General features: G+C 40.0%; 1 protein-coding gene across 3 annotated transcripts in view; it reads left to right on the forward strand.

The window, feature by feature from the left end:
• The window catches only part of FREM1 (FRAS1 related extracellular matrix 1), a gene marked incomplete at its 5' end in the record, with an annotated part of 121,887 nt that overhangs the window by 60,445 nt on the left and 44,070 nt on the right, over positions 1-17,372 (forward strand). For 2 of the 3 annotated variants that reach the window (XM_080669320.1, XM_080669321.1), the window contains 4 exons: positions 1,371-1,516; positions 4,133-4,324; positions 7,747-8,011; positions 16,046-16,460. In XM_080669320.1, the coding sequence (XP_080525446.1) occupies positions 1,371-1,516; positions 4,133-4,324; positions 7,747-8,011; positions 16,046-16,460 (1,018 nt within the window). Of the gene's footprint in view, positions 1-1,370; positions 1,517-4,128; positions 4,325-7,746; positions 8,012-16,045; positions 16,461-17,372 lie in introns of all 3 variants that reach the window. The other variant, XM_080669319.1, reaches the window with a different exon arrangement.

Below are 17,372 nucleotides of genomic sequence, written 5' to 3' on the forward strand. Positions count from 1 at the left end.
TAACCAAAAAACTTGTATGTGTATATGCATAACTCATGGACACAGACAATAGTGTGAAGGCCTGGGACATGGAACGGGTAAAGGCTAGAAGCGATCAATGGGAAAAAAGGGGACATATATAATACTTTTAACAATAAAAATAAAAATAAAAGAAAGAATAGATTATGTTCACTTCCTCCATTTCTGCCCACTGTCTCCATCCTCAACTGCTTTATTAAAGCTATTCCCTTCATTCCTACCAAATCTATTGGCTCTTCTTATCTTACTGGACCTGTTAGAGCATTTGACACGATTTCTTTGACATTCCTTGAGGATGCTATAGCAGACGCTATTGGTTGCCTGGGCCACATCCCCACAGCTCACCTCTGACTGTGGCTGTGGTGGTGGTGGAACGTGCTGTGCACACTGTCAGCGCCCACCCCTTGTGCCTACACTGTCTGCTCCCTTCTCTGCCTCAGGGCTTTCTCTGAAGCAGCAGTGGCCCATCCAGCTGGTGTTCAGGCACAGCGAAGACACTCAGGACAGCTTTTGACCTGTGGGAGACAGTGGATAGATAAATATCCCAGCCTCCTAGCCTGCAAAGCACAATTTGAGGCATATTTCACATGTTTCTTCAAAGGATCCCAGCAGCACTGAGCCCCACAGCAGTAAAAACACCCTTTGTTGCTGCTTCCTCCTTCCTTCTCTCACTCCTCGCTCTATCTCTTGTTCCTGAAAGCACTTCCCAAAGAAATTACCTGCAAAGTTCTTGTCCTGGGGTCTCTTTCAGTGTAATTCAGACTATGGCACACTTTCCTCTCTTCTTCTCCGTGAAAAGAACACTAGCTATGTGACAGACACCATAGTAAATCCTTTCACATATATTACCATGGAGACGGAGAGGAACGTAGAGGTCCACCGATTACCCAAATATCACCGAACTCCTAATGGCATATCATAAACTATTATCAAAGGACCCCTGTGGGTGTCTAATCTCTGTAAATTTCTGTCTGGAAAATTAGAGTAATAATACCTGAACCACTTACTTCATGGAGCTGATGTTGTATGAAAAACAGTATTAGAAACAAAATAATTTTATAAAATAAGTTACAACATGAACTTGTAAAGTTCTATATGTGTAAACAATTAGAAGTATGTGATTACCTCATAGCATATTTGTTGTTGCTGACTAATTGTCTTTTAGGATTTCTATGTGTAAAGTGAAATGAGAGCCTGTTGTATGAGACTGTCTCGTCATTTTCAATAATTTGGATATTGAATATTATTTCCTAGTTGTTGAAGGTTGAAAACTGTAATAGTCATTATGAGTGTCCCCTGCTAAAGCAATACCTTCTATTTTCATATCAAGCCAGACACCTTTCTTTTTACAGGAAGGCTGAAATTACAATGAATATGGGCGAAACTCGTGTTATTTCTAGTGCTGTTCTTTCAGCCACAGATGGAGACACTCCCAGAGAGAAGATTTACTTTCTATTTGACAGGCTTCCCCAAAATGGGCAACTTCAGCTTAAGGTTAGTGGCCTTTTTACCTTTATTTTTCAAAATAAGTATAGCTGATATAAATTTTCTCAACACACAGATTTCTATAACTGAATTTATTCTCTAATAGCCATATTTTCTCCAGAAGTAGAACATTTAATTTTCCTAGTTTGGGGATAATTCACACTATTCTAAATTTCCTTACTGAATTTGGGGTAAATTCAACCAATATTAAGGTTCTTCATTGCTCCCTCTTTACTGAGATTGTACCTAAATTTGGGGGGAGGCAGAGCGAGTTGCTGGGGTAAAGCTAGTTGTCGAGTTTCTGATGAGAATCTTTAAAGTATCTTCATTCCCACCAGATTTTTTAAAAGTTTTTAAAATAAATTTTGTTTCTTAGAGCTATTGTTGTGATTATCAATAAACTGATTTTAAAGTTTATATGGAGAGGCAAAATGCACAAGGAAAACAACATCGAAGGAGAACAAAATTGAAGGACTGATACTATCTGACCTTCAGACTTGCTATAAAGCTTCCGTAATCCAGACAGTGTAGGTTTGGTGAAAGAACAGACAAATAGATGAATGAAACAGGATAGAGATCTTTCAAACACACACACACACACACACACACACACACACACACACACACGCACACACAGCCAACTGATCTTTGACAAAGGAGCAGAGTCAATACAATGGAGAAAAGATAGTTTTTAACAAATGATTCAAACAATGTGCCTGATGCCCAACACAAATTACAGATCAGACACTTGCAAAGGTCACTTGGGTAATCCATCAGTTGCTTATTTGAATGGTGGATTACGGCAAGCAGTAACAACCACCATCCATCCTCAATGTGATTATCTGACTGAATGCTTAACTTTTAATGCCATGTAGACACTCCTCCAGAGGCAGCAAGGATTCATTCTGTGTGGAACAGCTTGATCATCTTAGATTGTAGGTACTATAGAGAATCAAAGTGAAGAGCAATCACTGATTTAAATTGAGGTACAGCTGTGTCCTTAATTCATTTCAGAGAGTAATGAAGCAGAAATGCAGTGAGAGCTCACACATTTGGGTGGCTTGGGAACTGAAGTGTTTTTGGATATGTGGAAATCCAGATGGGTCCGGGTTCCCAGCATGGCACCACGTAATTCTCTCCCAGCTCTTTAGGGGTTCTCCAAGTCTCTCCAGAACCAGGGGCCAGGACTCCAGGCCTCCTGGAATTTCTCCAGGTTTTTGTTTTCTTGTTGACCTCCCTTAGTTTACCCACCTTGAGTCTGACTCTTCTTCTTCTTTGGTGCTTTGCAAATGACTTTGTCAAGTCAAAGCTCACAATCCGGAGTGCAAGTGGGGAACTAGATGGAGATGAGAGAGCAAACGATATCATTTTCTGTACTTACTTCCTGAGAAAAGATTACAAAGCAAAAGGTTAAATACAATTGTAGGCTGTCCAGTTTAAACCCTGAAAGAGAATCTGTTTTTAATAATTAAATTTGCAAATAGATCTTATGATGGAAACAGTGAGCTTAATTATTAAATGTAATTAATTACCCTGTGAGCACTGGAACAGAACATAGCTGTGTACAAATATAAGTTGGGCAAACATATTAAAAAGAGGACACTTTACCAAAAGAATGACAAAAAGAGAAGTGGTAAAACAATGAGAGGAGAGGAGGACAAAGCAGTTTTGTAGGAACTGGGAATCTGAGGAATAATGTGTCAAGAAAAAAGTTATTTAAATTTCTGTTTTAGTCTCTTAAACCAGGCAGGAAAAGCGCAAGATAATATCATAAAGTAAATTTTTAAGATAGTATTTTTCTTGAATTATGTCAAATGACTTTTATGGCTTATTCTTGGGGAAAGCTATGTGTTTTGAGGGAATTATTAACCACATTCAGATTTATTATAATATTTTCTAATACTCTCAGTTGTCAACTCCCCCTAGCATAAGAGCCTCTTTTAACTGAAAATATCACAATTTCTGAACTGAATTCTGTACAGAATACATGCATAACTAATGATGAGTTGTTTTAAAAGAATTCTGATATTTGCAGTTACATGTTTTGCTGACTGCTCAGGGTATAAGTGCAGATAGTAACAGAGAGCTTGATAATTTTCCTCTGGCTTTAGCAAGGCTGTAAAATGTATCACAAATAAGTACATCCATTCTCTTTTTGTTTTATCTTCTTCACCCATGTAACAAACCAGTTTGATAATATCGTTTTTATTAGTTGTACAATGATATGAACTAAAGAAATAGAAAACCCCAGGTGAAACACATTTAATATTTAAAGAATCAATTCCAGTAGCTCAATTACCCACCTGCTCTCATTAATTGGAATATTTAATCAGCTATGATTGCTTATGATAAATACCTCGCAAGTAGTATTGCTGTTGAATTGCCACAAAAACCCCCACAACTGTGTAAAAAACCCTTTGGCTGACACTGTTTTCCCCCCAAAGTCTTAAATTGTTTTAGTATATCTCTATGAAAGGAAAAACTAAGGTAAGTGGTAAAAAATTGAACTGGAGTTTCTCTGAACTATCATTTATATTGGAGGTTTTCAGGGAATATAGAAAATGTTCGCTAACACAGCTTGGAAAAAGAAAGCATGGGCAGCTGACTAATTCTGGCACCTTTCAGATAGGGAGGGACTGGGTCCCTCTCCACCCTGGCATGAAATGCACTCAGGAGGAAGTGGACCTGAACTTGCTGAGATACACACACACCGGGGCGATGGATTCCCAAAACCAAGACAGCTTCATCTTCTACCTCTGGGATGGTGACAATAGGTCACCTGCATTTGACTGTCAGATCACCATCAATGATATGGGAAAAGGTAAAAGCATTTCTACCCAGGTTTGCTGGGATCAAGTTTTATAACCAAAAGTGAGCTGTTGTAAGCACTCCAAGTTTTCCCTCCCTCCTTTCCTTCCCTTCTTTCTTTTCTCTTCCTTTCATTCTTTGCATCTGAAATTCCATCATTTATGATTCAATCCTTTAGCCCCTCACCTACTTTACCTGAGATTTCTGAGGTTCATGACAGTAGCCAATATATTTGTTATTTTTTAGTATTTACAAAAAGCCTTTTGGATATCCAGACTCATCCACAACATGGCTGCATACCCTACTTTAATGATCAGAGTGTTTTGCTTTAAGGAAAAAATTGCTAAATCAATGTGTTTTATCTTCAGAAAGTGAATTATTACTTGAACATGAATTTCAAAGGAAGGGAGAGAATGAGCAAGAGAGAGTGTAAGCCCTTGAAACCCAATGTCACTACCCCATACTTCTGCTTAGAGATTAGGTAAGGAGGGTAAGGATCATATCTCATTCATATGTATATAGTCTAGGATCTATATATTCCCAGGACCAAGCATAGTCTTAGAACCTCAATACATGCTTGATTGACTGAATACTTCCTTTTTTATTTGTTTTTTACTAGTGGCCCAGTGCATGGATTCTATTGCACACTGAAAGGGAATCTGGTGTGGGTGAACCAGATTCAGGGCTGACAGGGCCCCAGCAGCAAGCTAACCCATGGCCGATTCCACAAGGAATCGGGCTCCCTCCTCCCTCCTCTCTGGGTCCGGGGTGCGGGTGAACCAGATTTGGGGCTGACAGGGCCCCAGCAGCAGCCTAACCTACTGGTCGGAGCATCTGCCCCCTAGTGGTCATTGTGTGCCATAGCTACCAGTCAAATGGTCACTTAGGCTTTTATATATATAGATAGATTTTTTTTTTTTTTTTTTTTGCCTTGGCTGCCAGGAACCTCAGAGCTAAATCAGATGCTTAGTAAAAATCTTACTTCATGTGCATGGTAAAATTACAGTTCTCCTGAATCTTTTAAAACAAAATTCAAGTTAGTTTGAATTGTGAGATGTTTATTTTGAGCTGTATAATAATATATTTTATTTGTTTCTCAGTTGTAAAAAATGTATATTCCATCAAGATGTCTAATAAGTGACTCTCAGATAAGCTAGATGTTTCTTTCTGCAAAAGTAAGACTTGTTCATCATAAATATATGTAATACAAGTAATTTATCAGGGCAGACAACTAATGTGTGAGGACAGAAGTCTTCTCATTGCCTTCGCACCATACATTCCTGGGGCGCGGGGTGTGGTGGAGTAGGGCTATGTGCCACACAGCCATCTGGGGATTTTTTCTAGCTAGGATTCTTCATCTCTGAAGGCCTTGGAGTCACTCCAAAAGTGAGATATGGAGGAAAATGAGAACATTTCGTGGGTGAGGCTTGGAGGCAGGTACCTGTCTTCTTGTATCCCAGTGGCTGAATTGCAATTACTTTCTATGTTAAGGGAGGCTGAGCAATAGAAACCAGTTGCCCAAAAAGAAAAAGAAACCAGTCTGCCTCAGCTGACATGTGATTATTTTCTAAAAGGACTTGTGAATACATTAACCTGTTAACATTGTCATAGGTTCTGAATTTATTCTCTTTGTTTCTTTTTAAAAAAATATATTTTTATTGATTTCAGAGAGGAAGGGAGAGGGAGAGAGAAATAGAAACATCAATGATGAGAGAGAATCATTGATCTGTTGCCTCCTGCACGCCCCCTACTGGGCAATGCCCACAACCCAGGCATGTGCCCCAACCGGAAATTGAACCATGACCTTCTGGCTCATAGGTTGATATTCATAGGTTCATCTCTATTTGAAACTACACTGAATTGTTAGACTAAATCATAACCATAATATTGAGCACTTGGGTTAATTTCATTTGGGAGCTATTATATAAATAACATGAGGCCTTCCGGGTGTGCTATGTCTTCTGATTTGCACAGTGGCCAAAATTATGACCAAAAATGTTTCCAGACATTGCCAAATGTCCCCCGGGGGACAGAATCACCCCTCATGAGAAGCACTGGGCAAAAGTTATATCTGCTTGCTGTTTTATTTTTACTTTTTAGTTCCTCATGGGACAGAATATATTTTAAAAGTTTTATTGACATTTATATATTTAAAATTAGAATTGGTTTGGCATTTACTTCACTTACATTTCCTTTTGGCTATTCACACATTTAGTGTTGAAGTATAAGAAATCCCTATATATTGAAGAGAGGAAACAAAATAATAAAGAGTTTTAATTTGTGCTCTTGAGTCAGATGGCTTGAGTACAGACTTTAGCTCCACCTTTTATTAATTGTGTAATAATTAATGAGTTAGCATTTCTATGCCTTAGTATCCTCCTCATTTATAACCTGGGAAATATGGCAGTACCCCACCTTATAGCATTGGTGTGAAGATGTCAGAGCCCCGAGGCCTGTGCCTGGCACAGAGTGGAAGCTCTGTATTTTAGATGTGATCATATTTTTAATGAACAAAACTGGATTATAATCCTTAATTTGTGAAACTCTGTATCATTGTCCATGTGTGACCCACTCTGCTTCACTCATTCGTTCATATATTCTTCTAAAAATATATAATAAACGCCTATGCAACCACCATTCAACTCAGGGACTGAAGTATGAACACTAACCAACATCTACCACTTCCCATCCTCCATCCTGACTTTGGTGTTAATTTTTTTCTCACTATTGTTTATAGTTTTCTGGGACTTGCTCGTGAAACTAATAAATGTTAGTAAGCTACATCTATCTGTGTGATTGCAGGGAGCTGTAGTTCATCCATTTTGCTATTGTGTAAGATTCGGTTGTATGAATAGACCACAGTTTGTTTATATGATATTCACTTTTTAAAAAGGCATTTGGGTTGTTGCCAGTGTTTTCAATTAGAAACAGTGCCGCGGTGACCTTTTTGGTACGTGCCTCCTGGGTGCTTCTCTCCAGTACACAGCTGGAGTGGAATCTCTGGGTCAAGGCGTACATGATATTCAACTCTTTACAAAATAATGCCAAATTGTGTACCAATGTATCTACTGGAATCATCGGAAAGATTATCTTGATCGACATCCTTTTCAACACTTCACATCATCAGACGTCTACATTTTTCTAATCAGTTGATTATGAGTTGGCAATTTATTGTGATCTTGATTTGTATTTCGATTATTGAGATTGAGCATCTATTTGTATTTTTATTGGCCATATGTGTTTCCTCTTCTGTGTAATATCTACTCATAGCTTTTGCCTAATTCTTTCATTAATCATAGTTACAGAAACCTTTCTACCTCATGTTAGTTTTGATTTCTGCACAGTTTGGCCTTTGTTGTTGTTGTTTTTTTGACCTTGGACATTTTATTTTATTTTTAAATCGGGTTCTTGACCACAACGTCTTCTGCCCTGTAGGTGATATTGTCATCCTTGCAAAGCCACTTGTGGTGCCTCAAGGCGACAGAGGTTTCCTGACGACCAGCACTCTCCTGGCTGTGGATGGAACAGACAAGCCTGAGGAACTGCTCTACGTCATCACCTCCCCACCGCGATATGGCCGGGTGGAATATGTCCACTACCCTGGAGTCCCCATTATGACTTTCAGCCAAATGGACATAGTAGGACAGGCAGTCTGCTACGTGCATCAGAGGAAGGCACCTGTCCACAGTGACACATTCAGGTGAGCCCCTAAATGTTTCAGAACTCCTTCCCTGGCCCAACTCAGTGGTTGAACATTAACCTATGAATCAGGAGGTCAAGGTTCAATTCCCAGTCAGGGCACATGCTCGGGTTGCAGGCTCGATCCCTAGTGTGGGTTGTGCAGGAGGCAGCTGATCAATGATTCTCTCATCACTGATGTTTCTATCTCTCTCTCCCTCTCCCTTCCTCTCTGAAATCAATAAAAATATATTTTTTTAAAAAAGAACCCCTTCCCTGAATTAATGCTTAGAAAGATGAAAGGAAGGGAAAATGAATCCTTTTCCAGCTCTGATATATCTGTGTTCTTCTACTACCTAGTTGTATAAAGGTGAAGGTGCACAATTAAAATGCCAGCAGAAGGCAAGAAATGAGGGCTTGTTTAAAAATAAACACATAAGCAGATTTCAATGCAAGCTGTTTTATGAGGGGGAATGTAGAGACATGAGGATGCCATCTAAAGGGAGACATAGAAAAGGAACTTAACACTTTTTTGAGGATGTTTTTCTATATGAGGGAAAGGTATTTACTAGTAAACATTTGGCATAAGCAGATACTGCCTGTGACACAATGTGTTTGGGTAACCATATCATAAATCATATTGTCATGTAGTGGATCATATTTCCCCACAGAAACAATGTTATGATGGGGGGTTGTGCACCTGTTCAAGGATTGTGAATCAATTAAATCATTGAAATGAATAACAATCTGGTGGAAAGGCAAGGAAACTACATTAGTTGAAAGTCTACATTCATTTAAAATACTGAAATCTGCTTCTAGTCACATAAGAGCAGGAGAAACTCTAGAAGGCCCATCATCTGGCTGTTCTCAGAGCTGGCAAAGTCAACGTCCTTGAGAGAAATGCAGGTCTTCAGGGCTAGGATAAGAACCAAAAAATCCTGGACTAGCCTTTGGGGGAATCATGGTACATATCCAACCCTGAGTTTTACCAATTAAGAAGGAGGCCCCGAGAGCATTGGTTCATCTGTCATACCTGCAGGGATTCTGAATAACTTTCACCATGTCAGGCAGAATACAGCGTTCAAAGGAGTGCCATCAAATAACATAAGTGCAGCATACTCCTATATTACTCAATGGTTCCCCATAAATTGTAAAGTGTACCAATACATCCAGGTTCAAATACCACACTCTATCATACATTTTTTATCCATCTAAATTCAATAGGTTTGCTATGATAACCATGATTTAAATGTCTGTCAAGATGATTTTTGCTTGCTTTTTTAGAATTAAGAATCAAGATTTGGATAGTTTAATAGTTAAACAGAAAAATTCAAGGAAGTTTGAACTTTTTTTTTTTTCTCTTGACAAATGTCTTTAACAAGCAGATAATCATTTGATAATCATTTGATTAATCAATATCTTCATAACCAATTCATTGCTTGAATGTTGCTAGTCATCAACTAAATAAAACATGAGATGTAGGGATTCTTTTTCATGCTGGTTCTTTTGCTCAAGAAGTGATGCAGTGTAATTGTTGAGGCACAGGCTTAAGGTCAATTGCTGCCTCCATTACTCATTCCATGTACTTGCACTTACTGCCTCCACTGGCTCTCATCAAGCCACACTTCCCCCTGTGCTCCTGTTTCCTCTTTTGTGAAAAGGAGTGATATTTACAGTACCTGCCTCCGGGGTTGTTGGAAGGTTTAAATGAGCTTATACATATAAAGTACTTAAAATAGTATGTGTTGCTCAGCTGGTGTGGGTCAGTGGTTGAGCATTGACCAGTAAACCAGGAGGTCATGGTTCGATTCCAGGTCAGGGAATATGCTCCACTTATGGGTTCGATCCCCAGTATGGGGTGTGCAGGAGGCAGCCAATCAATGATTCTCTCTCATCATTGATGTTCCTATCTCTCTCTCTTTCTCCCTTCCTCTCTAAAATCAATAAAAATATATATTTTTAAAAATCAAAACAGTATGTGGCACATAAGAAGAACAAAATAAGTATTAGCTGCTATTATTACTACTGTTGTTTTGTTACCATTTTTTATTATATCCTTTCCTTGCACCTTTTCCCCTCCTATCTTTACAACACCAAACATAATATTAAGGGAGGAAAGAAGTTACATTGTTCTTTTCCCCCCATTAACTACTGGACAGTGGTTGCTTCTTGCTTTAATCCAAGCATATCAGATTCAGGGCTTTTAATTTTTTGCTTTTGCTCTCATCTATTCCCATTCCTCCCAGTCAGTACCCACCAGAGAGTCTACGGAAGAAATCACTCACTTTGTTGGAGAAGCCAGTGATCCTGCTGAAGAAGTCAGTGAATAAATGAATATTTGGTATTAATCAGATGGTGGTGATGAACTAAGAATGGAAAACAAAATCTCCACATTTGGTGATACTTAAAAACTACCTGGTTCACATCCATAGAAAGCCTTACTAGAGGGCACTTTAGAAATCATTTATCCCAAGAATCTCTAAATTTCTAGATCCTCAAGATCCTCTAGATCTTGAGGATCTAGAAATGACCCGGGATATTTATAAAAATACCAATTCTTGGGCCTCTGTGCAGAGGCGGCTTTGGTAAGTCCTGTGTAAGCAATCTGTGTGAGATGAATGCAGTCAGGACCAGCCATCCCTGGCCTGGCCCAGGCCTTTGTTCTAAGTGCATTCTGAAGAGTTCTGGGGATATACAGAAGACACCTCAGGGTTCCCAGAGACAGAAAATCAAGGGGCTGAATTGGTGGGCCCTGGGCCCTCACCCCAACTTACTAATAGAACTTTGTTTTGTTTTGTTAGAGCTTTGGGGGCCACACTGGACTTCTTCTGAGCAAGGTTTTCTTTTAGCAAAAAGACGGTGGCTCTGTTGCCCAAAGTGAGTGATATAAAGATGCAACATGAGTCAGGACGGCCCAGGAAGCAGGGAATCAAGAGTGAGAAGCCACTGCCTTACTGTTCCCTTCAGTGTTCTCCGTGCTTCAGATGGTTGCCAGAAGGACGTCTCAGGCCTGTGCTCATATGTCCCGAACAGCTTTTCAATATTGACTGTTCTCCCTTTTTCACAGAGAGTACAAGCCTCAGGCTCCAAGCCATTAGGCAACAATAGCTAGCTAGAATTAAAAACAGTATTTTTCTTATATGTATTTTGTAGTATTTATGGTGGTTTTTGTAGTATTTATGGTGGTTTTAAGTACATTTATTGAAGTAAAAACGTGAGTTGATATGAAGCAATGTATTAAGTAATAAGAGTACAGGTAATACAGGAAAATGGCCAAAATGATGAAGGTGATGTTTGAATGACTCAAGAGTAGGCAACAGGTCTATAGGGAGAAAATAAACAACAGAGGTTGAACGCATTGATTGAGTCCAATCCTTTCATTGACTCCTGGGAAAGAGAGTATTGCTTTACACCTGCAATGCATCAGGCAGTGTGCTAGATCCTTTTCTGTATATCATTTCCCTCCACCTCCACCTCGAGAGAGACGGTTTGTGCCCATTTTATGCCTGAGAAAACTGAGGGTCCAACAGGCAAAACTGAGGAGCCACCTAAACTGAAATGCCAGAATCAGAGCTGCATTTGGGCCAAGATCTCATTTTGGAGAGTTCTTCCCATGAGACCTCACGGTACCCATAACTTGTGGAGAATCTTCACTCGTGGGAAGGAACCTCCTCGACGTGTCGTTTTGAGGTTCGGCCAGCACGTTTGCATATTTATAATGGAAGAGCCTAGCATCTGCCCCAGGCCCTCGTTTTAATCTTGTCATTCCCTAACCCAATCACGGGCGGCTGTGTTGTTTGTCAAGTGGCGCTGAACCAAAGCCGAAAGCCTGTTTTAATGAAAGTGTGATCGTGGTGCTTTTTAAAAATTAAATATATGCAACCAATCTAATCACCTAAATTTATGTTGCTTGCTGTTAAATCTGGCAAGAAATTTGGCTTGGGTAGGAGAAAGAAATTCTGTGGTAGAGGATCCCCCCGCTTCTCTTTTTAATGTAAGGTATGGCAGCATTAATTAAGCAGGGAAAGGGGGCGTTTAATGATCAGATTTTACCTTCTGCAGAAATATTTTGCGAATCATAAATTTCCCCAGCATTGTTTGGTGCTGCTGGCCTGGAAGAAAGATTTGGCAGCACATTCTGGGACAGATGACACCAAGTGATTAGCAAGCTGACTTCAGCTGCTGGCAGCTGAGCACGAAAAGAACATGCTAATGTCCTCCATTTTGACATGCCGGCTGGACTCCCCCCCTCCCCTCCCCCCCCCCCAAGGAACTGGCTCTATTTATGATTCCATTTTTATCCTTTAAATGCCATGACAGATGGCAGATTCTTCAGCCAACTCTATTGCCAGGAAATGCAGAAAGCTTGAAAGCACCATAGTGATGGTGAAATCAGACCAGGCAGGCACCCAGACAAATCTGAGAGTCATCCCCCAGATTTCAGGAGAACAATGGTCATCTTGGCTGCGCCTGTTCTCGGGGAAGTGTGATAAAAGAAATGAAACCAAATAGACCCATGGAAGGAGCTGCTACCTGCTACCACCGGCTTCCGAGTCTGGGAATGGGTGCCATCACAGCCATGGCATCGCTGTTTGGCAACTTGAGGCTGTATCTGGAGGGTTGCTTTGGGGGCGGGGGAAGGCAGGGGACATTTGGAAGATCATCTGGTTAACCTTTGCAGACGTGAACAGTGCTGCCCTCCTTGCACTCGGAGGTCCTGCTAGGCTTACTTTGGCACTTCACCCTGCCTCTCCCCTCGACAGTGTTTCCCTGCCTGTGCATAGTCTGCATTGTCACTTGTGAGAGTGAATGATGGGTTGGAGCCAGTCATGTTTAGAAACTGCATCCTTTTCACCACTGGCTTATTAGCTTTAGGTCAGTGCAGACAGCTGCCTGGGTGTCCCCGCTGGGAACACTGGCCTCAGTAAACATATTTCTTTCTCTTCTGCGGTCCCTGCTCTGCTTGCCCTCACTCCCATCTGTCTGATGTCAGGCAGCCAAGTTCCAAGGTGGTCAGACCCCTGTGATCAGGCAGGGAGGCGTTTGAGACGGACAGCTTGGATCCTAAGACAACAGCAGCATCCTCACACAGGTCACAGGCTCATAGGTAAATGCAACCACCCTGAGACTGAGCTCTGTGGACCTTGTTGTTCAGGCATTGTCAGAGTTCAGTCTCCAGAGAGAAAAGACAGAGTCAGAAACTCACATTGGCGGCCTCTGGTCGAGACCTGGCAGTGCCCGGAGCTCCCACCCAACCTCCTGGCTCCTGAACCTGCCTCCCACTTGCCTTCCCCTCCCTTCTCCTCGGATAGTTGACATGCTTTAATGGGGCACCAAGTCTTTAATTCCACAATTAATGCCAATACCAAAAATATGTGCCCTGGACTGAAATTTGTGCTAAACTGTAAATGGCTGGTTGAAAATTCTCCACAAGAGCACATTTTGATACAGGGATCTTGTAGGGAAGAGATGGCCACTTTATTTGTGGAAGAGGATCAGGGGGGAGGCATGAAGAGGGTCATGGGCGAGTTTCTGGGTGGGGTAAGTGGGAAAAGGGGAAATTGCAAGTGTTGAGGGAACACCTAGCCTTCTCCCTGTTTTGCCTCTGGTCAGATGACAGAATCCAGGGAGGACATGAGGAAAAGTAATAGGAAAACAACAGAATAAAAACATCACCCCATGGAAAGCTGTCCCTGAGAAATAGACCATGATTTTTATATCTAAAAACGCACATCACTTGATCTTTGACACTGTCAAGGTGACTAATAAGTAAAAATTTGGACACATATTTTTGTGGGTGCACTTCGATTTTCTTTAATAAAAAAAACAACAACTAATTTTGTTAACACTTCACGATTCAGCAGTGAAATTACCCTATTTGCTTAGAATATATTGATTAAAAGTTCAGTTTTAGGAAAGGAAAGCCAATGGTTTTGTTTTAAGGCAACAAGGAGATTTTTGTTCAATCTATAATCTAAAGTTAATTTAATACCCTTATTCAAACTGTAAAATAATGCTGTGGAGGAAGAAAACACACAGCAGGTTATATTCTTTACAAGTCTAGGCATGTGAAATGTTGAGATTTGCTGTATTTGTTATATTTCTCTTAGCATTTTAAACTTTTTGGGCATAGATTCCTTTTTCTACCATTATATTTTCTTTGTAGGCAGACTTATCAACTAGATAATTAAAAAGCTCAAAAATTTTAGCTCAGCCTTCAAAGCAAAATCTGGGTCAGCCAAACTCATCTCCTTTACTTTGCGTCCAGCTGCTCTTCTCCCTCAGTCCTTTGCCTCGGGCCAGCTGGTCTACTCCTTGTGCTCACACAACCTGGTTCCAGGTTCCTTCGTGTTCAAAAGCAAGGCAACAACCCTCAAACCTTGAAGGACAAGACACATTTTTGCAAAGAATAAAGAACTTGTTAGTCAAATTTGTCAGATTAGTAAAATAAATATAAACCCCATTTCTTCACTGGTTAAAAAAAATAACCTCCAAATGTGGGGGTAAGTAGAAGAGAATAAAGGGGGATACATAATGATGGAAGAAAACTTGAGTTTGGGTGGTGAACACACAGTACAATATACAGATGATGTGTTGTAGAATTGTACACTTGAAACCTATATAATTTTATTAGCCACTGTCACCCCAATAAATTCAATAAAAATTAAGAAATAAAATAAATAAACTTGACCAAAATAAATAAGTAAATATGAACCTCCATAAAGTTCTTATATAATTTAAACTAATTTTGCTATATTCAGCTGAAATTATTTTTAGAGATTTTTACATTCATGTAAAAATGTAAGAGTGTGTCCACCATGAATATTTCTAGCAACTATAGTACATGGAGAAAAACTAATAGACACAACTCCATGATCATTTTGAAAAGTACATTTTTGGGGTCTTTGGTGAATTTGTCAATTTCATTTTGAGAGTAGTGATTTCCTAACTTTGGAGTTTTAATAGTGCATTTTGTTTGCTTATTTGAATGATATTCTAAATTTTCCTTAAAATAAAAATTACACATTGAAATTTTCTAAAGATCATTTAAATTAGTTTTATTTTGAGATTGGCAGTGGTGGGTATAATGCAATTTAGTCATCAATATAATCAGAAGCACATTGTGGTATCACAAACACAAGATTGAGAGAGAGATTTTGCTTACCTTGAATTTATATCATTTCAGCTTTCTCTTTATAATTCTGCAGTGGTGCTCAGATACACCACTCTTTCTCAGTGCATTGCTAAACTAGTATTTATTAACTCTGTAAGAGCAGAAGGTATGGGGTCCAAAGACCCGGGTTCTAGTCCCAGCTCTGTCTCCAACCTGCCTCATCATCTTTCTGCTATAATTTTCTTTTCTTTAAAGCAGGGAAATAATCCTTGTCTACCATAACTCCCACATATCTTGTAAGGGGCAAATGTAGGAGCACAAGAAAAAAGGGATTAGAGCATCACACGATATTTTAGAGTTGGATGGTACTTAGCGATCATTTGGTCCATCTTTCACTTTGCAGAAGAGAGGAAATGAGGCCCAGAAAGAGAGATGAGTTAGGCATGATTACATGGCTCCTTTATGTGACCTGTCCTATACAAATACAGTGAATTAGCCAAACTCAGCCTACTCAGCACTTGATTGGCCTCCAATTGTTAGTCTTAAAAGTTTAGCTTATTAAATTCCCTCAAAGAAAATACAATTGGAAAAGTATAAATATATAAAATGAGTTCTCTGCAAGCTCATGCAATGGGTCTAATTGGATGTGACATTCCTATTTGGGGCAAAGAACCACACTAAGCCTGAGAAATATCACTGGCAGCATAGAGTCTACCCTTGATGTTAGTGAGGAAATACTTTTGGATGTGGAATGGGCAATTTGTGTGTTAACCTAGTGACTTATTTAATAGAATGGTGTCCTCTGAAAGACCTGCCCTTGATTTTTCATTTGAGTCCCAACACGACATATCCTTTAGTAAAGGTGTGTGTTGTTATCATTTCATTCCAGTAGATGGTGACACAAGCATCCATGCTGAAGGCTGCCTTGCCTCTCTTTGCCAGATTCATTGTCAGCAATGGACTGCAGACCAAGCATGGGGTGTTTGAGATCATAGTGGAAGCCGTGGACAGAGCCTTACCCGTGGTGACCAAGAACAAGGGGCTGAGACTGGCAGAAGGGGCCACAGGCCTGCTTTCCACTGACCTCCTTCAGCTGACCGACCCTGACACTCCAGTGGAGAACCTGACCTTCCTTTTGGCCCAGCTCCCACAACATGGCCAGCTCTACCTGCGGGGGACTGTGCTGCTTCAACACAATTTCACTCAGCAGGACATAGACAGCAGGAAGGTGGCCTACAGGCACTCGGGAAAGGACTCCTGGACTGACTGCTTTACTTTTGTGGCCACAGATGGGACCAACCAAGGCTTTGTTGTGGATGGAAGAGTGTGGCATGAACCTGTTTCATTCATCATCAAGGCAAGTATGAAAAATACACAGTTCCTTGTCAGAGAGGTGTAGAAAACAACTTCAAGGAAAACTATTTCCTCTTTCCTTCCTCCTTTCATTCAAATATGTACTGTGTGTCTATAGATGCCTGGCACCAAGCAAGGCACCAGGCTTATTAATATGAACAAAACAGATGTGGTCCCTGTGTACAGGTAATGATTGACCTCGAGTAAGTAGTAGGTAATACAGAAAGGAACAAAAAAATACAGGCTTTGAAGTCAGACACACCTGGGATGAGATTTCTGCTTTGCCATTTATTAGCTGTGTGACCTTGAGAGCGTTCTTGAACTCTTCCGATTCTACTTTGAAAAAATATGCCTTATAGGATTATGGCGAGAATTAAATAAGATTAGGTATTCAAGGCACTGGCATGTTGCCTGAGACATATTTGTTTCTCAGTATCTTGTACCTACTGTTACAATATTTAACTACACTATTATGTTCATGCTTACTGATCCATGTCACCTACTGTAACTTTAATGGTTTTCAACTAAACATATGAAAACTTACAAGGCCACATCATAATTACACATGTAATAACGGTGAGGATAATATTTGCAGCAGCTGCAATTTTTGAACATATCTGATTTAATTCTCATAAAAATCCTCTGAGATATGTTTTGTTCTCTCTATTATATAGATGTTGAGAAGTTTAGAAGTTAAATAATTTGTTGAAACACATAAAAAGCTCAATTCTTCCTGATCCAACAGTGGTATCCTTTCTGGGCCCAGTCCTGCCACATTTGTGTTGACTGTGATGATGATTCTGGAGGGCATAATGTGTTTTTCTTTTTTTAGCCAAAACACATCAAGTATGTCTGGCTCTCAAAGTCTTGGATCTGCTCTTCTTAGATGTAGTCCAGCCACAGCAAAAAAAATATA

The sequence above is a fragment of the Plecotus auritus genome (genome assembly GCF_963455305.1).
Source record: "Plecotus auritus genome assembly, chromosome: 5".
In the NCBI taxonomy this organism is placed as follows: domain Eukaryota; kingdom Metazoa; phylum Chordata; class Mammalia; order Chiroptera; family Vespertilionidae; genus Plecotus; species Plecotus auritus.